The sequence below is a fragment of the Pleurodeles waltl genome, chromosome 4_1 (genome assembly GCF_031143425.1).
Source record: "Pleurodeles waltl isolate 20211129_DDA chromosome 4_1, aPleWal1.hap1.20221129, whole genome shotgun sequence".
Taxonomy (NCBI): domain Eukaryota; kingdom Metazoa; phylum Chordata; class Amphibia; order Caudata; family Salamandridae; genus Pleurodeles; species Pleurodeles waltl.
Genome location: NC_090442.1, coordinates 269,964,984 through 269,987,731, shown reverse-complemented (window position 1 = coordinate 269,987,731; position 22,748 = coordinate 269,964,984). Strand labels below are relative to the sequence as shown.

The window sequence follows — 22,748 nt, the reverse complement described above, 5'->3', positions numbered from 1 at the left end:
TAACTACTAATCTTGAGCTTCGGAGTAGAGCGCTTCTCGCCGAAAAAAGAGCCTCAAAGATTCGTCAGGGGTCGTAAATACATTTACAGTTACAGTATGAGGAAGCAGGAGTGCCACATTTTCAAGTCACATATGAAATTGTCCTATGTACAAGATTTTATTTAGTGAATGTGAGAGAGCTCTTTGACTTTGAATAGTGGGTAACTTGTGAACGAGTTCATGTGTTGCATTTTAGTTAAAACGTGTGTGCAACTATATCTTAGCTTCGGTGTAAAAATAATGATAGTATTGCGTTAATCCAATATGCTTAAATGCTTAGAAAATAAGTATAATACATTTAAAAATGGGCTTGGGTGCAAACAGAGCAACTGGATTGAGCAGCAAAGTAAAATCTGGAGACGATTTTAGGGCCTGTGTACGAGAATGACGATAAAAAATATGCAGGCTAGATACGCTTAGCAGTGTCCCACAGTGGGTTTTATGCGTCTCTGTAAACAAATGTTGTTTTGTGTACTTAAAAAACGGGAGTAGCTAAAAATGTGAATGAATATGTCCTTGTGTAACGTTACTGGTGCGCATGTAAAGCGCCCCAATACCCTCGGGTCGAGTTCGCACTATATACAACTGCAAAAATATAATAATAATAACAATATTATACTCCTCCATGTCCCAAGTAGCTCTGAGCGAGAGAGTAAAGCAATCGAACCCGGCAGTCGTGTGGGAGATTGCGCCTCCTCAGGACACATTATATTACGTTCCCTTCATTCTGCCTATCCCCCTCTCAGTATTTTGTCCTTCCTGCTTCCATCCACTGTCTTTTTCCACCTTACATTCTTTCAGCCTCCTTTGTATGCTTTCCATCCATACATCCATATTTTTCGTCCATTCTTTCTTCTCCCTTTTTTCTTTGTATTTCATTCCTTTCATTTCATCCGACGCCCATCTTTCCTTATCTTCAATCCTTCCCTCTTCATCCATCCATTTTACCTTCACCCCTCCCTCCCTTTCTTCTTCTGCAACAGTTTGGATTTAAGAGCTCCTTGGAGGCCCCGTCTCCATCAAGGTCCCAGTAAAAAACAACTTTAATGTTTCATGTTAAGCACAACTGCCCATTCACACACAGCTCCACCGCCCCCTCGCTCAAGGAGATGAAGTAGTTTTTTTTTTTACATATTAAAAACTGCTTGAAGACTATTCACTATTCCGAAAACTACGAAAACATACTTGTCAGTCTACTCCTGAATTAAATGGTCCTACCCGCCGTTTGTTTAATATGTTATTAATTTCTGCTATGAATTCACCCTGCTATTCATGTATTCCACCACGGAATGTCTGTATCATGTGTATTGTATCATATGTTTGTTCTCCACTCCACTATGGCACAGAAACGCTATAAAACGTTAACCTGAAATAAACTCTACAAGTGCACTTTAAGGTAACCAACACTCCTTGAATGTCCTTTTAGTGAGGCACAATGGACCCCGATTACCTGAATGCTTTTAAACACTCTGCTTCCGACGACCAGCCGCCACTGGAGTGTAACACCACAGCGGGTAAGGAAAGCGGGACACGACACCTCGCGTGGTCTCTTGCTAACTGCCTGAGGCCCTGTTCTTGGCCACTTCTGGCGCGCGCCGTAATTTTCCTGCCTCTTAACAGCGCAATTCTCCTGTCTGCAAGTAAGCGTCCAAGGGCACGTCACGCGGCTGCAGCAATCTGAGGTTATCTTTAAAACGGGCTTTCGCGCTTTGTTCGCTCTTCCGAAATGTCTATTTTCAGTTTGAGGTCAGGCCCTGCAAAGGTAATTACATACTGGTCAGTAATTGCTCAATATCGATCTCTGTTTGTCGATCTGGAGGCATCTCGTCCAGCTGAACATGTTTGTTGTCGATGGCTCACTGAAGCCCATACTGAATGATGTTTTTCTCATTTTTATTCCTAGGTGAAAAGAGGAGGTACATCCAGCCCAACTCCCTGAATGACCCTAAGCTACAAGAGCTGACAACGGTACGGCCTCAATAGCGTGTTTAGTTTTTGTACTTGTGTGTTGTACTTGCGTTTTGTGCATGGTTACTCCTAGGCGGCACTGGTGAGAATCCGTGTTATTACGACAACATTATTGTCAAATAGTTTAAATAATCCTGTCCATCAACTTTAGACCTTTGGAAAAATATGTAATAAAAGTGTTTATTATCCAAGTGTTATAAGGTCACACGGGCTCTCACGAATGGAATAAACACTCGATTAATTTTAACGAAATGTGGGAGAAGTGAAGCGGCCTGGTCCAAATCCATGGACGTAGCTGTTACTAGTGAAGCAGGTGCTGGTGCACCGAGGCCCAGTGGTGTTAAGAGATCATTGAACCCCATTTATGTCTGTCTTTTACTATACACCCGGGGATAAGGAGGTAAGGAGGCCAATTTTCTTTGTTTGCATTAAGGACCATTGCAAACTTCCATCACTTGCAAAACCATGATCCTAGTTGAAATTGCAAAAATCTGTTGCCCCGTTTTTCAACGCAACAAAAAAACAAGAAAAGGGTCAAATGAAGCAACAAAATGTATGGATACAGTTCAGTCTTGACAGTTGGGCCACCATCTTGGATTTATCAAATCGGTTAACCTAATTTTGAAAATATGCAAAGCTGATTGAACTGAGGGAAACTTTTTAGTCTTGTTCAAAGGTAGACTTGAAGCTCTCCCGACCATCCATGCAATCTGATTCCCTTGCTGCTCCTGATTTCTTTCTCTCTTGGTAAATTTCAAGGCATAAAGTACTGGAGAATGTGGCCTGAAACGAGACTTGGCATTCATACTTGTCCTGGTAAACATCCTCTTACACAAGGGCGGGTCCGAGGAAGATGCCAGCGGCGCAGATACTGCCCCAAAAATTTAAGATAAACCACCGATTTTCTTGTATTATTTACGAAGCAGCCATTTTGGATTTGCAAATCGGATCCTCGAATCTGTGTCTATATTAGAGGATCTGTAATTTTGAATCTGTTTTAGATTTGCCGTTCCAGATTAAGATTAAGAAATGAAAAAGGAAGACAGCCGGTGGACTCTATGGACACTACAATGGTTACAGGTATGAACCTAGCTTCCACTGTGCGAGGTTCAAGGTATGCAGAGTGGGTTTTATTCAGTCCTTAATCTGAGTTTGTGGTTTCCGGTGCGGGGCTCTTATTTTTCTGCCTTAAGCATTTACTGCGAGTAAAAGCCACATACGGGAAAGAGGGAGGTAGAGAAAAGCAAAAAAGTGTCACAGGGGAGACAGCAGAAAGCTGCAAGAGTGAGCTAGGTGGGGCAGGGAGTGGCTGTAAATGGACGAGAGGCCCGAGATGGCTTCAGGATTATGCTGCCTCAGTATTCCGTGCTGGCACCTTTAATTACTGTAGCCGCGTGTTTCAGAGGAGAGTTTTGGGCACCGGCATGTTTTTATTTACCAATTAAGCACTGGTTTTATCAACAGGGCTGCCCGCATACTGTATTCTGTGCACATGAAGGCCATATGCACAGCAACTAGAATTATGTGATTCTGTGGCCGTGGCGTTTTCTCGCATCATGGATTTGCTGCATAATTTATCTGCTTCATAATCATCTGATTTTAACATCAATTGTTTCTAGCTTAAATGTATCAAAAGTTACTGAAAACATGGCGACACGTCTTTCAACTATTTATTGTATTTGAGTGTTAAACTGGTATTATCAAGGTGAATTCTTTGTCCGCTCAGTGTTACCATGTATACAAATTACATGAATGAAGTAATGCTAATGCAAAATGTTTTGCATTATGCTACACATTTTGCATTTTCTTGCCACATAACTTAGTCAACTCTGCTGCATAACTTGATGCTCCCATGCAACATAACTACAGTGATTCTTGCCATATGCAATGAGTTATATTGAAATGGGGCCCAAAGACTGTACAGTGTGGTCTGGGATCATGTAATTGGTATCGGGGCCTAACTGATGACCAGGCCCTGTGCCAAGAGGCCACTGCACACAGTGGTCTACAACTAGCTCTGGTAGGAAGGGGTCTGGCATAGGTTGTGCACTCAGAGGTCACACTGCCCAGTCAAATGGTATACACATTTGGTTTGGTAGGAGATGCCTGCATTTGGGCTTGGTTCAGCAGCCAGTGGTTGCTGCACATGGCTGAAAGTTGTGTGCAGCTGTTTTGTCTTGATGGGGGTTGGATGCAGGGTGTAACATACTTTTTTATCACCCTCACTCATAAGAATTCAATGTCCACTGCTAAAAAAAAATCTCAGACATTTCTATAAACTATAATGGTTGCAATGCAGGACCTGTAAATCACTGAAATTACCCAACACTAGACACCATAACTCCACTTTAAGTGTAATTTTTAAGTTTTCACACATTCTCTCTCTCTTTCACACACACACACACATGCGCACTCTCTCTCAGAAAAAAAAAAACACTTAAAACTGTGTTATGTCTAAGATTCGGAGCAAAAGTTGATGTGCTTTAGGCTAACTCTAGAGATGTACCTTTAAGGTGAACTAAGTGATGGTGCCTCATAGGTGCACTGGGAGCTGTGCAAGGATACTGCATGTTATGCACTATTGGAGAACATAGTGATATATAGGTCTGTCACACGGACCTGTGTTCATTGTGGTGCCATAAGTCATGTACAGTGGGAACCACAGTACACAATAGGGAACACACCTTAACATGTAGAGGTTGGGCTGAGATTTTCAAGACATCCCATCTCTAGTGTGAGCAACTGCATTTTTAGATCTGATGTTATCTAAGACCTGTGATTGTTTAAAAAATAATATATATAAATATATATCTTTATACATTTATAGATATATATATATATATATTATTCAATATACTCATTTAGAGGGACTTCAGACAACTTTATTCATCCCTTGGTCTGTTGGCATGTCATTTACAGTTTGCTTTCACCCGCTATGGCACGGGGCAGAGAATAGCCCACTTCAGGCACTGGATAACCTCGCCTTGAGTGACTGCATTTTGCTCTTTCATCAGGATCACTTCACACAAACTAGTTCTCTTCTGGGCCAATGTTGCTGTTTGTTTTTTACATTTATTACTTTAATGGAACATTTGCGTTTAGAGACTGATGTGACAGCAGGTTCTGTACACTGGCCACATTCCATGCTTTATCAGTTCCAATGCCAATGTGTTTGTACATTTGGAGTGTTCTTTGTTTACTGCTTGACTGTTGGCATTTCACAGCAGAACAGATTGTGTCCATTTGAACCATTATGCATGTGAATACATAAAGGGACACTTATGCTGAACTCAGTTTCATCAATGGTTCTTTCATAAAGTTGCTCAGGAAGAAAAACATCCTTTTTGAAATTAGATTTGCAGCACTTGTAACACTTTTATTGCATTCTTTCCTTTCTTCTTTCTTTCCTGCTTTTTTTGTTTTTTTCCTTCCTTCTTTCGTGCTTTCTCTTTCATTCTTTAATTCTTCCATTCTTTGGTTTGGATCCTTTTGTTACTTCCAGTTTGAGTTACAATTCTAATATAACACAGTGACCCATGGACTGTCATCAAAGACCTGCATGCAAACTGCATGGTGTGGGTTACAGTGTTATGCTTCCTCTTCAGTCTTTCATTATCCTAAAGTTGCTTAAAAGGGTTCCTTTGAGTACAAGTACATCCTTATTAGTACAGCAAACCCCGACCACTGTGGTACCTTTTAAATCCAGAGTTTATGCTTCTTCAGGCCAAACACTTAAATTATACCACCTACTAGTATGGATGACATGAGATTCCTACAGCTTGTAATACTCATTTTTTCTGTAACATTTCCTATAGACTGATTACACACATAAGGTTCATTGTCTCTGTATAATGTGTGTGTGATGTAAAGTGCTGTGACACCCTACACTGGCATGAGTAGCAGTATAAAACAGATGAAATGTATGAGAGAAGGGCTATGGAAAGATGAGGGCCACTGTTGGAGGGTCGTAGTGAGGGAGTGCATGGAGAAGAAGGTAAATGGCGGTGGTTTGATGACATCAAAACCATAAATCGGAGAACAGTCTATGGTAAAAAAAAAAAAAACATGACTGAAAACAGTGCCACACATGACACGGGTCAGTTTGTATCTAGATAAATGAAACAAAAACGATTTTTCTCTTTAAAAAGCATGAAAGGGTTACTTGTTTTTGTTTCTCTGATTTTCTTTTCGGTATAGCCATTCCGAGAAGGGGATTTCCTGCTGTTTCATTTACTTTCATTTACAGCTCCATGAATGTTTTCCTGGTCAGTATTGACTTTTCAATCTAGGCTCAAAGGTCCCCAAGGGTAGAGGACTCCCTGATATGAGCCAGGTAGTGTACTGTCTGACTTTAATGACTTAACAAAGACATATCTCACTTCTTTTTTGTGCTGTGCCAGTGAAAAAATATTCTCTCAGTTGTTTTTCCAGAAACAGTACCGTACCTGTAGCATTGCATTGACAACTCTGCCAATTACACCAACAAGTTCCTTTATTTTGCAACACGGGGCACATTGCTTCTAGTAGGCAGTAGCCAGTGAATTCTGCTTTGGGTCATGAATAAAGTGAAGCCTAAGAGCTACCGCTTAAAATGTAACCCATAAAGTGGATAACATACCCTCTGAACTGTCTATTTTTAGAAAATAGTGTCCTGCATGTCGCATTGTTAATTTCTGTCTATTAGAATCCTAGATATCTTTTGAAAAACTCTTTATATTATCTGGTTAGCTCGTATGCAGCTTAACAAGTGTTACGTGACATCAGTGCTTACTTTGTGCTTGTTGCTTCCGGTGCTGAGCACCAGCACTTATTTTTGAAGGCCAGCGCTTAGGGCCGTATTTATACTCTGGTTGCGCCGAATTTGCGTCGTTTTTTTCGACGCAAATTCGACGCTAAACTAACGCCAACTAACGCCATATTTATACTATGGCGTTAGAGGCGTCTAGCGCCAAAGTTCCCGGAATGTGCGTCATTTTTTAGCGTGAACCCCTTCCTTGCGTTAATGATATGCAAGGGAGGCGTTCCCGTCTAAAAAATGACTCCCAGGCCTTTACGTGGTATTTATACTCCCGGGCAAAAGAGACGCCCGGGAGTGGGCGTGGCTAAAAACGGCGCATTTGCGCCGCTTTTTAACGCCTGGGTCAGGCATGGCGTTAAGGGACAAGTGGGCTCAAAATGAGCCCACAGTGCCCTCCCCTGCCCCCAGGGACCCCCCCTGCCACCCTTGCCCACCCCAGGAGGACACCCAAGGCTGGAGGGACCCACCCCAGGGACATTCAGGTAAGTATTTTTTTATTTTTTTTAAATAATTTTTTTTGGCATAGGGGGGCCTGATTTGTGCCCCCCTACATGCCACTATGCCCAATGACCATGCCCAGGGGACAGAAGTCCCCTGGGCATGGCCATTGGGCAAGGGGGCATGACTCCTATCTTTACAATGATAGGAGTCATGTTGATGGGGGATGGGCGTCGAAAATAAATGGCGCAAGTCGGGTTACGACGATTTTTTCGACGTAACCTGACTTGCCCCATTTTAAGACGCCCATGCGCCATTTTCCCCCTACGCCGGCGCTGCCTGGTGTACGTGGTTTTTCTCGCGCACACCAGGCAGCGCCGGTCTGCTTGCGCCGGCTAACGCCATTCAATAAATACGGCGCCCGCATGGCGCTTCAGAATGGCGTTAGCCGGCGCAAAACTTTTTGACGCTAAACTGCGTTAGCGCAGTTTAGCGTCAAAAAGTATAAATATGGGCCTTAGTCTCCTGCCTCAAGCATTTGCTGTGAGCAAAAGACACATATGGGGAAGACGGCGGAAGAGAAAAACGAAAAAGCATCACTAAGGGAGAAAGTAGAAAGCTGCAAGAGTGAGTTGAATGGGCAGGGAGTAGCTTTATATGGATTGAAGAGGCCCGAGATGGCTTCAGGATTATGGCGCCTCAGTATTCCGTGTTCACTCATTTAATTGCAGCAGCCGCGTGTCTAAGAGGAGGGCTTTGGGGACCGGCACCTCTTTATTTACAAATTAAGCACTGGGTGACATAGCTACCCATCTGTCTTTAAATCCCTATCTACACAAAGATTACCCTTCTTCATCTTCCTTGTATTATTTCTTTACCTTCTTTGCTCATTTCCCACTTTCCATTTACCCTAATTTTACCTCTCTTACTGTCCTTCCTTTTAATGTCACTTCTTCTTACACTGCCTTCTCCCTCCTTCCTTCTTGCTTCATAATTCCATCTCTCAATTTCTTCTCCATTCCCCTCTTTCGCTCGCCTTCTTTCTTGGAGTTGCTTTTGCAATTTTTCTCTTAACTTCATATTCTTTTTCTCCCTCTGTTTTTCCTACTATTCTTCTTTCTCTTTTCATTTATTTTTCTGTTGTTTATTAAGCTGTTGACAATAACATCTGCTTCGCATGTTTATAAAAACGTCCTCTACAAATTTTATAGAAACATTTAGAATATTCAGTTCACATATTCAGTCACCCCTCTCCAAACATTGCAGGAGAATTAAAGTAGAATATAGTTGTAATTGTAATAGCTTAATTTATTCTTAAAATAGTTATTACATCAATTGTAAGATTGTTTGCAATAGCCATGCCTTGAGAATTCTTTCTACTTAATACGACTTAAGATAGAAAATTCAGTATTAAAGAATGGCTAGATATGCTTATGACATTACAAACATTTTATACTTTTTAAAAAGTGAGTATGGTCATCCGTTGCTCGATTGCTCTGTTTCTTCGCCCCCCACTTTCCTTCTCTGCTCAATTAATTTTTCCTCCTTTTCTTGAATGCTTTCATCCTTATTTGGTCATTTACTCCATTTCCCCCTTTCTCTTTTAACAGTTTTTGCTTTCATTCTTTTGTTTGTTTTTTCCCCCTTTTTTTCTATAGTTCATCATTTCTCCTTTTTTCTGTCCTCACCTTTCCAGCGTTGGATTTTGTGTTTATCCACGTTTTCTTTCTTCCTAATCCATGCCCTTTCTTTTTAACTACCGAGTTGTAGGTGTTGCCCGTACACAGGCACGTGTCCAAGGTGAGCTGGGGTAATGCAGTCTTTGCTCTGTATTTCCTTTCTAGTAGAACATGAAAGACCTGGATAAATTAAACTTGCATGCCTGCCCTCAGCAGTGCATCTTGTCTAGCCTTTTATTTGTTGCCCTAGGCTTATCACATCAAACCGCAGACATCAAATCTATGGTCAGAACCACCACACTTTAAGAATATACCCCACAAAAGGTTCTTTTTGTTGTTTTGTGAGAAAGGAAGCGAAATCGCTCTTAACTGAGCACCGTCTCTAATGCTGAACATTTGTAGTGTCCTTACAATCGCTAAGCTGTGCCAAAGTATCTTTATAATCTGGACACCTGAAACACTTAGAAGGAGCAGGGGAGAAGTCTTGTCTTTGCAGCGTATCTTATTTTAAAACGATTCTTGCTCTGTTTCGGCGGCTTATGAGATGATGATAAAGAGAGAAAGGCAAGCAGCCCTGTCGAATTCGGCGGAACATTGAGATCCGTACTCATTAAAGACTGCTGCCTCCGCCGCTCTGTAAAGGCCACTCTGACATGATGAACTTGTCAGGACTGCCCTAATTGGGTGCTGGAATAGCTTGTAAATGACTCTGCCCCTGTTCTGTTTTTTTTTTTGCTTTTTTTTTGTAAAGCATTTTATTGATTTTGAATCATAAAATATACAAGTCCCCCACCCCCCTCTTCTGTCCCATCCCACCCCACAGGTCGCCGGCCATCCCAGTGTTCATTCATCACAATTCCATCCTTTCCATACTTTGTCAAATTTCTCTTTTTTTTGTAAACAAACGTTATTAGGTTTTATCATCAGTACCCCGTAGGGTGCGGTTTGGCAGCATTACTACAATTCAAGTGTTGTGCCAGCCAAGTACAGGTATAGTGGTCCACATATGAACATATTCTCCATTTAGGTTGGCATATCCTATGTGTCACAGACATGCAAGCAAGCAGTTCTGGTCTCATTCTTTGTATCAACCTAGTCATTACAAGCACCCCCCCAACCTCTTTTCCCACCACTTATCAATGTCAAAACTATATTGCTTTATTTCCCTCCCGTTGTGTGCTGCTGTCTGTGGTGCCCTAGTGTGGGCATGTCTCATCTCCCCCATCTCCTTGTATAGCCAATAGTGAGTTTAGGTTTTTCCTTGGTCAGCTTCGAAAACCAAGGACCTCTCAGGGGACTCAACCGTTTGATTTTTCAGGCATTCAACAAGTAGATCCCAGGCCCTGGCCTTTTCAGTTATGCTGTGCCCCCTTCTCACCTCTTGAAACTTGAAACAATACAGCACCCTTGTATGTTGTCCACAGAGTAAGGGCCTCCCTCCATTTCTGAACCTGAGTGCTAATATCTGCCTTCCATTTGAGTGCAATTTCTTTTTTGTCAAGGATCAAAGTCAAGTCTACGAATTTGGGAGTTGTCTTAAATTTATCTGGGCGAGGGAATCCTCCCAGTAAACATGCCATAGACGAGCAAGGGAGCTGTCTCTCAGTGACCTCATTTATGTGTGTTATCACCCCTTCCCAATACTCGCACAGACCAGGGCAACTCCACACCATATGTAGCATTTCTACCCCCACTTCCCCACACCTGCGGCACTTCATGTTCTGGGCTCCAGTTGTTTGCATGAGTTTGCCCGGTGTAAAGTAGGCTTTGTGTATATAGTAGAAGTTTATAAGCTTAAACTGGGTATTGCAGGAGATAGTATGTGTGAGCGAGTGTTGGACTTTTGCTTTTGCAGGGTCATCCCCAGACTTTTTTGCCTCCTGCCTCCTATATTTTTCTGACATGTTGCTGTTGGCTTTTCAACTCTGAGCACTTTACCCCTGCTAACCAGTGCTAAAGTGCATATGCTCTCCTGTTTAAATTGTATGTAAGTGGTTTATCCATGATTGGCATATTTGATTTACCAGTAAGTCCCTAGTAAGGGGCACTAGAGGTGCCAGGGCCTGTAAATCAAATGCTACTAGTGGGCCTGCAGCACTGGTTGTGCCACCCACATAAGTAGCTCTGTAATCATGTCTCAGACCTGCCACTGCAGTGTCTGTGTGTGTATTTTTACACTGTAAATTCGACTTGGCAAGTGTACCCACTTGCCAGGCCTAAACCTTCCCTTTTCGTACATGTAAGGCACCCCTAAGGTAGGCCCTAGGTAGCCCCAAGGGCAGGGTGCAGTGTATGGATAAGGTAGGACATATAGTAATGTGGTTTATATGTCCTAACAGTGAAATACTACCAATTTCGTTTTCACTGTTGCAAGGTCTGTCTCTCTCATAGGATAATATGGGGGCTACCTTTAAATATGATTAAAGTGTAGATTCCCCTAGAGAGTAGATGGACATGTGGAGTTTGGGATCCCTGAACTCACAATTTAAAAATACATCTTTTAGTAAAGTTGATTTTAAGATTGTGAGTTTGGAAATGCCACTTTTAGAAAGTGAGCATTTTCTTGCTTAAACCATTCTGTGACTCTGCCTTGTTTGTGGATTCCCTGTCTGGGTCAGTTTGACAGTTGGGTTGTTTTTCACCTCACACCAGACAGTGACACAAAGGGAGCTGGGGTGTGATCTGCATTCCTGATTAGCCATCTCTGCTAGGAGGGAGGGGTGGAGTGGTCACTCTCATCTGAAAGGACTGTGCCTGCCTCTGACAATGCTGTCTCCAGCCCCCTGGTGTGTGTCTGAGGCCTTGCCTGGGCAAGGCAGGATTTCACAAGAAGGTGTGAGTCCCCTTTGAAGGAAGGTGACTTCAAAGACTAAAATGGGTATAAGAAGGGCACCCAAACTTACAAACTCTAGAAACACTTCTGGAATCAAGGGGAACCTCTGCCTGGAGAAGAGCTGATCGCTGAGGAACAAGTGCTGCCCTGCCTGTGACTGTGCTTTGTGGAGCTTTCCTGCAGTGCTGCTTCTGCCAGAGTAAGAGGGCAAAGACTGGACTTTGTGTGCCTTCCATCTTGAAGAAGAAATCTCCAAGGGCTTGATGTAGAGCTTGCCTCCTGTTATTGAAGTCTCAGGGATAGCAAAGACTTCTTCCTGCCAGCACCTGGAGTCTCTGGAGAGACCCCTACTCTGCTCTGTGGTGCCCTTCCAGTTCCTGGGACCCTGAAAGGAGAGGCTGGCAGCCAAAGGACAAAAATACACGCACCGAGCGCCGTGCGGAGAAAAGATCGACGCGAATCCGATCGCGGCTGAGAAAACGACGCGACGCCGGCTCCGCAGCTGAGAAACGACGCCGCAGGAAACGCGACCGGAGAATCGACGCCCGGAGCAGGAGAAACGACGCGCAGCATCGCTGACGAAGGCTGAGAGATCGCAACCTGCGCCGCGGGACTTTCGGACCGTCGCGTGGCTGGCTGTTTCGACGCGCATCGCCGTGCCGAGTTGTTTTTGACGCATATAACCGTGCAGGGTTATTTTCGACGCACACCGCCCGTGCGGGGTTATTTTTGCCGCAAACCAGGTACATTTTCACGCTAGCAGCGCTAGTGTGGTGTTACAACTACCTAAAGACTCTTTTTATTTTAAACCTTTAAAAAATCATAACTTGACTTGTGTATGTTGGATTTTTGTCGTTTTGGTCTTGTTTTGTCTAGATAAATATTTCCTATTTTTCTAAACTGGTGTTGTGTCATTTTGTAGTGTTTTCATTAAGTTACTGTGTGTGTTGGTACAAATACTTTACGCCCAGCACTCTGAGGTTAAGCCTACTGCTCTGCCAAGCTACCAAAGGGGTAAGCAGGGGTTAGCTGAGGGTGATTCTCTTTTATCCTAACTAGAGTGAGGGTCCTTGCTTGAACAGGGGGTAACCTGACTGTCAACCAAAGACCCCATTTCTAACATTGGTGACCAGCGGTCGGGATTTGGACTTGTGTTTGTACTGGACATACAGTAATTAAGTGTACACTACTGTTTTGATCTCAGACCACTACGTGACCACATACTACTTGTCGTGTGATTCTGCTTTTTGTTCTCTGATGTCCTCCTGGAAGTATTGATGATATTTTTGGACTTTGTTTTTTGGTTGTGAAGCCTTTGCAGAATGGAAGTCAATTTCTGGCACCTATTTATGTATAAAAAGTGGCAGCTTAAAGCATTTTGCATGGAAAGGGGACTGGCTGTGAACAAGAAATCCAGAAGGGAGGATCTTGAGTCAGCCCTGTTTCAGTATGAATTGAAACGTTGTCAGGCAACACCACCAAATGAGTCTGAGGAGGATGACTACTCCGAAGAGGAGGGAACAGAAAGAGATGAGTGGCTCCTAGCTCGAATCCGGAGTCTGGAAGAGCTAGATGCAGAGCTTGAGAGGGCTGAGGAGCAGAGAGCCTTAGTCCTGGAAAAAGAAAGGATTGCAGCTCAAGAGCTGAGCTGTGAAGAGCTGAAGCTGGAGGCCATGAGGGCTGAATCCAGTTCAGATGGTGGCAGCAAAAATCTTGTATCCAGTGATGCTGCAGAAGTGCACATGCCCAGAGAGGTGGTGCCCTACTTGAAGGAGGGAGTTAACACACGCCAGGAGGTTCAGGGGTATGAGGTAGCTCCAGTGATGCACAGGGTCTCTGAGGTAGATTGGGGAACTGGCATGGGGAGTCATATTCCTACTGGTGGGAGGGACACTCTACTGACTCTAAGTGAGAGTGACAGGGAGAGGGGTTCCCCCCAAGTAGAAGTCCTGGTTATGGAGTGTGAAGACATCCCAGAAGAGTGTGGGTTGAGTGTCAGGGACAGTCAGGTACTGTCTCACCAGTCTCCGGAGGGTGATGTGGGGTGCTTTGTCAAAGCAGAGTCACTGGATGGTTGGGTGAAGGGTACTTTGGTTAATTCATGTGAGGGGCTGAGTGATGTAATTGCTGGAGAGCATATGTCTAGTCCTTATTTTCCAGAGCTATGCCAACACCAGGTGGAGTGTGAGTTCTCTGACCCCAGGGAGCTTACAATGGAGGCAGACTTCTGGGTGAGTACCAGAGAGTCTGAAGAGGCATTTGGGGGTGCTCCTGAGAGGAGTGGTCTAGGTAGTTCCCAACCAGGTGAGGTAGGGAAGGATTGTAGTGTCCCAGGTAGGTCCCAGTGTAGTGGGATGGGTGAGGGACCCCATGTCCAGTCTCAGAGGAGAGGGAATGGGGATGGGTTGAGGCCCAAGGTGCCCGAGATCCGGTCCCAGGTCCTGGAGGGTTCCCTGCGGGAACACCAGGAGCGGAGCCTAGCCTGTACCATAGGGCCATCTGTTGAGGGAGACCCCACAGTGTCAGGAGAACTTGGGGGGGCGGCTGTAGCCAGCGTCCCACCAGTTCTGGTGTCTGGCAGTACCACTCCTAGTGAGGGGGTGCAGAAGTCCAGACAGAGGGTTGAGAGGGGGTTGCGGACCCCAGTGGAGAACCTGGAGGGTCAGGGGTCAGCTCTGAGAGCAGAGCCCCCCATGAATGACCTTGGTGAGACCATTTCTGGGTTGGGGGGAATCCAGACTCTGTCAGATGGGCAGAGGTCAGGAGACCTGCGCCAGCCAGACTCTTGTGTGGCCCTTCGGGACAGTGTGTCCCTTGAGGGGGGTAAGTGTGCCCCCCTGGAAGTCCTGGTGTGCCAGGCAATGGTTCAACCGCAGGGTGGTGACTCTGGGTTGAATGATCAGGTTCAGGGGGTAAACTCTGACCTGATGGGGGGTAAGTGTGCTCCCAAGGAAGTCCTGGTGTGCCAGGCAGTGGTTCAACCGCAGGGTGGTGACTCTGGGTTGAATAATCAGGTTCAGGGGGTAAACTCTGACCTGATGGGGGGTAAGTGGGCTCCCCAGGAAGTCCTGGTGTGCCAGGCAGTGGTTCAACCGCAGGGTGGTGACCCTGGGTTGGATGACCAGGTTCAGAGGGTAAACTCTGACCTGGTAGGGGGTAGGTATGCCCCCCAGGAAGTCCTGGGTTGCCAGGCAGTGATCCAGTCTGTGGGTACAGGCCCTGGATTGGGAGGCCAGGTTAAGGGTGTCCCCCCTGACCTGGAGGAAGGGGCTACTGCTAACAGTGCCCCTACCATGTTGTCTTCTGGGGGGGCCGCTCCTAGTTGGGTGGTTCAGGACCCCAGACGGGAGGGCAGGGGGAGGGAAGCCTCACCCCTGGCCCTGGTCCAACCTGAAGGTACAGACCCCAGGTTGGAGGATCAGTTGCAGGTTAACATCCCTGCACTGATGGAAGAATTGTGCAGGACTGCTTCTACAAGCACCCTGACAGTTTTTGACTCTGGGGGTGCCGCTTCTGCAGGGAGGGTACAGAGCCCCAGAGGGGAGGACCAGGGTCAGGTTGTCATCCCTGACCTGGTGGAAGAGAGAGTGGTCAAAGGGTGCCAGGCACCTGGGGCTACCACCCCCCACTCTCCACAGTCACAGTGGTTAGAGAGGCCTGAGGTCGGGCTCTCATCCCTGACAGTTGTCTGGGGCCACTGTGGCTTGCTGTCCTGGTGGACAGAGTTGCCCCTGGGGGGGGAAGGACGAGAGTCACACCCCAGGGGTGGAGTGGGCAACACCATTGTGTTGGCCCTGGTGGTACTATCTGCCCATTGCAATACATCTGTGAGCAAAGTAAAGTTAGGTGTTGCACAGATGGTGTCTGTAGATGTGGAGAAGGGTTCCCCATGGGTTAGCTTAGTGGGCCCTGAGAGTATGGACAGAGGGATCCAACTGGAGTCAGGAAGGCGTAGAACTGGAGCATGCCCCTGCTGTTGTGGGCCTGGGTCCCTGTTCTATCGCCCCAATCAGGGAAGTACATCAAGGTATTGATTGTTCTCCCCTGGCTTTAGGCTGGTAGGGGGTTGTGTTGGACTTTTGCTTTTGCAGGGTCATCCCCAGACTTTTTTGCCTCCTGCCTCCTATATTTTTCTGACATGTTGCTGTTGGCTTTTCAACTCTGAGCACTTTACCCCTGCTAACCAGTGCTAAAGTGCATATGCTCTCCTGTTTAAATTGTATGTAAGTGGTTTATCCATGATTGGCATATTTGATTTACCAGTAAGTCCCTAGTAAGGGGCACTAGAGGTGCCAGGGCCTGTAAATCAAATGCTACTAGTGGGCCTGCAGCACTGGTTGTGCCACCCACATAAGTAGCTCTGTAATCATGTCTCAGACCTGCCACTGCAGTGTCTGTGTGTGTATTTTTACACTGTAAATTCGACTTGGCAAGTGTACCCACTTGCCAGGCCTAAACCTTCCCTTTTCTTACATGTAAGGCACCCCTAAGGTAGGCCCTAGGTAGCCCCAAGGGCAGGGTGCAGTGTATGGATAAGGTAGGACATATAGTAATGTGGTTTATATGTCCTAACAGTGAAATACTACCAATTTCGTTTTCACTGTTGCAAGGTCTGTCTCTCTCATAGGATAATATGGGGGCTACCTTTAAATATGATTAAAGTGTAGATTCCCCTAGAGAGTAGATGGACATGTGGAGTTTGGGATCCCTGAACTCACAATTTAAAAATACATCTTTTAGTAAAGTTGATTTTAAGATTGTGAGTTTGGAAATGCCACTTTTAGAAAGTGAGCATTTTCTTGCTTAAACCATTCTGTGACTCTGCCTTGTTTGTGGATTCCCTGTCTGGGTCAGTTTGACAGTTGGGTTGTTTTTCACCTCACACCAGACAGTGACACAAAGGGAGCTGGGGTGTGATCTGCATTCCTGATTAGCCATCTCTGCTAGGAGGGAGGGGTGGAGTGGTCACTCTCATCTGAAAGGACTGTGCCTGCCTCTGACAATGCTGTCTCCAGCCCCCTGGTGTGTGTCTGAGGCCTTGCCTGGGCAAGGCAGGATTTCACAAGAAGGTGTGAGTCCCCTTTGAAGGAAGGTGACTTCAAAGACTAAAATGGGTATAAGAAGGGCACCCAAACTTACAAACTCTAGAAACACTTCTGGAATCAAGGGGAACCTCTGCCTGGAGAAGAGCTGATCGCTGAGGAACAAGTGCTGCCCTGCCTGTGACTGTGCTTTGTGGAGCTTTCCTGCAGTGCTGCTTCTGCCAGAGTAAGAGGGCAAAGACTGGACTTTGTGTGCCTTCCATCTTGAAGAAGAAATCTCCAAGGGCTTGATGTAGAGCTTGCCTCCTGTTATTGAAGTCTCAGGGATAGCAAAGACTTCTTCCTGCCAGCACCTGGAGTCTCTGGAGAGACCCCTACTCTGCTCTGTGGTGCCCTTCCAGTTCCTGGGACCCTGAAAGGAGAGGCTGGCAGCCAAAGGACAAAAATACACGCACCGAGCGCCGTGCGGAGAAAAGATCGACGCGAATCCGATCGCGGCTGAGAAAACGACGCGACGCCGGCTCCGCAGCTGAGAAACGACGCCGCAGGAAACGCGACCGGAGAATCGACGCCCGGAGCAGGAGAAACGACGCGCAGCATCGCTGACGAAGGCTGAGAGATCGCAACCTGCGCCGCGGGACTTTCGGACCGTCGCGTGGCTGGCTGTTTCGACGCGCATCGCCGTGCCGAGTTGTTTTCGACGCATATAACCGTGCAGGGTTATTTTCGACGCACACCGCCCGTGCGGGGTTATTTTTGCCGCAAACCAGGTACATTTTCACGCTAGCAGCGCTAGTGTGGTGTTACAACTACCTAAAGACTCTTTTTATTTTAAACCTTTAAAAAATCATAACTTGACTTGTGTATGTTGGATTTTTGTCGTTTTGGTCTTGTTTTGTCTAGATAAATATTTCCTATTTTTCTAAACTGGTGTTGTGTCATTTTGTAGTGTTTTCATTAAGTTACTGTGTGTGTTGGTACAAATACTTTACGCCCAGCACTCTGAGGTTAAGCCTACTGCTCTGCCAAGCTACCAAAGGGGTAAGCAGGGGTTAGCTGAGGGTGATTCTCTTTTATCCTAACTAGAGTGAGGGTCCTTGCTTGAACAGGGGGTAACCTGACTGTCAACCAAAGACCCCATTTCTAACAGCGAGGATAGACACCCACTGCACTTCTGGGATCAGAGCTGCCACTACCTCCTCCACTTCAGGTGCAGTTCCTTTAGGGGTGTAATAATACCTGTCCGAGGTGCCTGGTACAGTAGGGTGATTGCACTTGCCCTGCCTGTGGCCGTGCAGATGCTATGATGAACTGGGGGTTCTGCTGATCCCTGGCCCCAGTGGCACCACACCGACAATGCCACTGTGTGGTGTAACAGAAATTGGACTGGGAGTAGCTCAAATCTCTTAGAGAGGTCTGCGAAGAACAGTAACTTACCGTTTGTATACAGGTCACCAGCTCTGGTTATGCCATACGTTGCCCACTCCATTATGCCCCCTAAGGACTCAATTGGATCTATTATCATCAGGCTTTGCAGTGGAAGGTCCGGTGTATAAGGTCACGGAGTGTTCATATGTTGCAAGCAGCCCTGCCTACAGAGTCTAACAGTGTGTAATTCCATAGATCTTCCCATTATGTGGCGTCTGGGAGTCAAAATAATTCAGAGCAAATCATGTAATCCTGGGATCCAGTCCAGGGCTCCCCCGCCCAGGTCGCAGCCGGGTGTGTAATCTTTGATTCAGCCATTGTATTTGGGCTGATAGGTAATATGTCTCAAAATCTGGTGCAGCCAGCTCCCCTTCAGTTGTAGGTCTGCATAGTTTGGTCAAAGCTACCCTCCGCCTGCCAGCTCCCCAGGTAAGTACAATGAATAAAGACCATCTCCCTTAGGAATCTGTGAGGGATTATTATTGGGAAGGTGGCAAAAAAAGCAAGCGAGGGAGAGCCACTATTTTAGCAACTGCTATGAGTCCTGCCACAGACAAGGGGAGGGTCCTCCAGAAAGTCACACTAGCTCGAAGCGCTTTCAGGACTGCCCCAACATTGCCATCTAAGATAGCTCCTATGCTATTTGACTCCAATTTATTTCATACAGGTTCCTTCTCATAGGAGTCCATGTTGGTCCCTGGGTGGTTGCACTCTGTGAGTGAGGGGAAATGTGAGTGATTTTTGCCAGTTTATTCAAAGCCCAAAACAGATGCCCAACTGCTCCAGCAGCGATACTGCTCCAGGAAGGCCTTCCTCTGTCCCGCGAGGAACAACAATATGTCATCAGCATAAAGTATAATGTTATGGAGCCCTTCTGGCCAATGGTTCCACCGCAATGGTAAAAATAGAGTGAGGGGGGAGCCTCTAACACATAGGAGTTGGAGATGACTTTGCCAGTGCTGACCCATGCAATCAGAGCTGTGTATAGCAGCTGGGTCCATTGCAAAAAGCCAAACCCAATCCTGTCCATTACATCATACAGGTAATCCAAGACTAGCAAAAGCTTTCTGTAGGTCAATGGAGAGGACCACTGTGTCGTCTTCCACTGGGCTTGCAGTGTCCATGAGGGAGAGAAGTCTGTGAATATTTATTGCAGGATAAACCCAGTTTGATTGGAATGTATAAGTGTGGACATTTGGAGGAAGAGACAGGAGGCCAATATTCCACTCAGGATTTTGTAATCCATGTTGAGCATGGATAAAGGCTGATATGCCTGGACGTCCCAAGAGGGTCACCCTGGTTTGAATAGTGGGACTACCAGAGTCTCACCTGTCATGATCGGGAGCTGACCAGCTTCTTGGGCTACAGTATATAACTCCACCAACCTAAGGGTGAGTTTGTTGGTGTAGGTGGCCTAGAGCTCCACTGAGAAGCAATCAGTTTCAGGCACTTTGCCTCATGCCATGGACTTAACATCCGCCCAGTTTTCTTGCAAGGTGATGGGGCCTCCCAGGCTGTCAGCATCCTCCAATTCGAAGCACGGGAGTTCCACTCTTCCTAAGAAATCAGTCTGCTGTTACCAGGACGTCCCATTTGGTGGGGGGGCACATAGGTCCATATAATAGTCCTCAAATCACTGGTTTATCTCAGACTGGCTATATAGATTTACGCCTTGTGCTGACTCTACTTCCAATGTTGGTGAACCTCTACAGGAGGGGTAGCGAGCCACACCAACAGCGTACCAGCTTTGTCATGATCTACATGAGCCCTGATCATATATTTATGATGGTCAAAGCATCTAAGCTTCTCCATACATGCAGGTGGTCGGTCTTGGTGTCTAACAGCTGTGCAGTCCCACATTCCTAGGACAGGCCCGCTCTACCTCTCTCAAAGCTTGTTCCTGTACCTCCACTTCCCTCAGCAGGGTGCACCTAATGCCCACTTTTTCAGCAAGGCATCGACCCCTAATCACCACCGCACCCAATCAGTTAGGGCTGATTCCGTTGGGTTGGCATTCTCTGCAAATAAATTGCTGATGCTTCACTAAGCATTAAATACCGGGTCCTCTAGTGTCTCTAAACTTAGGCGCCGGTTCGGAATTCGGGGCCTCTCCCTGTGGTAGTCCAATGCCGTCTGCAGGAGTCTACCAAGCCCCATTGTTGTTGCCAGTCCCAGAATGTCTGTGCCAACCTAATCACAGGAGAGTCCCTCAGGGGTGGGTGGGATCAATCACACTGTGAGATGTAGAGCCATTGAGTGGGAGAACACCTAGAAGAATGCCCTTTGGTCAGAATTTGGAGCCTAAAGCTCAACAATAGTAATATCCTATCCTGCAAGTCTGCCAGCCACCAAGACATACCACCCGTTAGGGTCAGGGAGTTCTCCCATCTTTGGAAATGGCACTCCGGGGCGGATTAAAATCAAGACTGCCCTGCAGAAGGCTGAGTAGGTCGTGGCATATACTTCTCCTCATCAATGCCTGTGGAGAGGCTCCTGCTCTTGTAGAGTGAGGTGGGTCTCTTGGAAAAGGGCGACGTGGGCACCTTGTCTTTTTAAGTACACAGATACCTTATACCTTTTTGTCATAATATATAAGCCTCTGACATTCCAACTAAGAAATGTATAGGTTAAGAGGGATGTCATGAGTGATCCGTATCATGATATTTAGGAGGTATTGTCCAGACTCCAGGGAGGGAGTGGAGTACCAACCCACCACACAGAAGACATAATAAAGGTGGCAGAGGCAGCAGAATCTTCTGGTCCCATTAAACATTTAACACCCAACACCCTGATACCAGGACAAGAAGTGCATTCACCCCCATCCAACCTAGCAAACAATACAATAACATTCACACACTTTTCATATGCATAACTTAGAGATGCTGGGGCTGTTTAGTGTGGGAGCCTCCCAACCTCTTTGCCCGCCATCAAGGTAAGGCTCTATCCAGTTCCATACCTGGGGCGGGAATGTAAAGAACTGCACAGAGTTGTCATACAGAGTCAGGCAGGGAACAGCCTCGCATACGTGATGCCCAGCTTTCTGAGTTTCTTTTTTGCATCCATGAATGAGATTGTCGTTTTACTTCTCTGGTAAAGTCATGGAACATCATGATCCTCCATTTTTGTACAGTGATATCTTCTTTCACTCGTGCCTGAGTCAAAATGTGATCTTGGTCCTTGGGGTGCAGTACTGTAGCCACAACTGGTCTGGGACCCGCATCAGGTGGTAGGGGCCGTGGTGGTACCCAGTGGGCAAGCTCAAGGGCAAAGAATGGGGAGAGGCCCTCAGGGGCCACCTCGATGCGGAGTCACTCCTCCAGGAAGGCAGTCATATCAGCCTCAGGTCCCTCAATACGCTCTGGCAGGTCAATTATCTAGAGGTTATTGCGTCGTGCTCTGTGCTCCCCATCTTCCGTCCTTATTTCTAATGTCTTTACCCTGGTGCCCATTTTTAACATTTGTTCCTGTAAAGAGTGTACGTCTGGACTGAGATTGTCCCGTGTTCGTTCAGTAGTGGTGACCCATTCCGTGTGCCATCTATGTTTGTCTTGAAGCAGTCCTAGATCAGTGACCAGTGTGTTGATCTTGGGTTCTAGTGCTTCTCAGGACACATTGATCTCCTGAAGAATGGTAGCCAGCATTGCTCCACCATGCTCCCCTTGCAGAATACCTCCCTGCTGTATTTCAACTGCCTGCTCAGTGCGAGGGAGTGTTTATCTAACAGCTGGAAGGGATTGCTAATGTCCCTTTTTTATTGTATTTACCAATCATGGCACAGTCTCTGGGCACACAGGCCGATTGTTTGCTAGGTCTTTTGAGGGATGCGCAGGTTCACTGGTGGTGATCACCTGCTTCTAGGCACAGGGTAAAAGGAAGGCCCTGGGTCAGGTGTTGCACATGTCCTCAAGTGTATATTTGGTAGCATAGGACCAGCGATAGTGTGGCCCAGTCAGACATGACAAGAATTACCAGCACAGCTGTTAGGATCCAGCATGATCTGTTAGGTAGTGCTCTGCAAGGTGCCTCTGCTTGGACACCCCCTTCAGTTCTACAGCAGTTCAAGAGGGGGCCAATTATGTCTATGTGGGCATGCATGGTGATTTTGCTCCGTGGCACAGCCCCCCACTCTGCCGATTCATATTTATGCCAGTGTTCCAAGGGATGGGTTAGGGGGCTTTAGTGGTGTTGTGTCCTCTCCCCTATGTCACTCCTACTCGACCAGTATTTAAGCCCCAAAGGGGGTCGTTACGTACTTGCATCTCTTTGAGGCAGTCAGGACCACAGGAAGATCAGGAGCGGGCTGTCCCAAGGCTGGGCAGGGGAACAGCCAGCAGCGGGTCGCTGCACTCACTGCTGCTGTTGGGTTGCTTCATTCAATCAGGGCTCAGTTTCCACTCCATTACAGACCAGCCATTGCCCTTTCTGCTGCGATGACAGGTCGCAGGGCACCACAAGGAGAGGCGCCCGACCCTGCATCACTCCGGAGGTGTGGCGATCTTTGCTCCCTGCAACCAGCAGGGAAC

At 46.5% G+C, this 22,748-nt stretch overlaps 1 protein-coding gene across 1 annotated transcript in view; it reads left to right on the top strand.

The window, feature by feature from the left end:
• Window positions 1–22,748, top strand: part of PARVG (parvin gamma) — a 257,991-nt gene that overhangs the window by 35,321 nt on the left and 199,922 nt on the right. Inside the window, exons 2-3 of the mRNA XM_069228283.1 lie at window positions 1,466–1,553; window positions 1,943–2,007. Of these exons, the coding sequence (XP_069084384.1) occupies window positions 1,475–1,553; window positions 1,943–2,007 (144 nt within the window). The 5' untranslated portion in view covers window positions 1,466–1,474. The remainder of the gene's footprint in view (window positions 1–1,465; window positions 1,554–1,942; window positions 2,008–22,748) is intronic.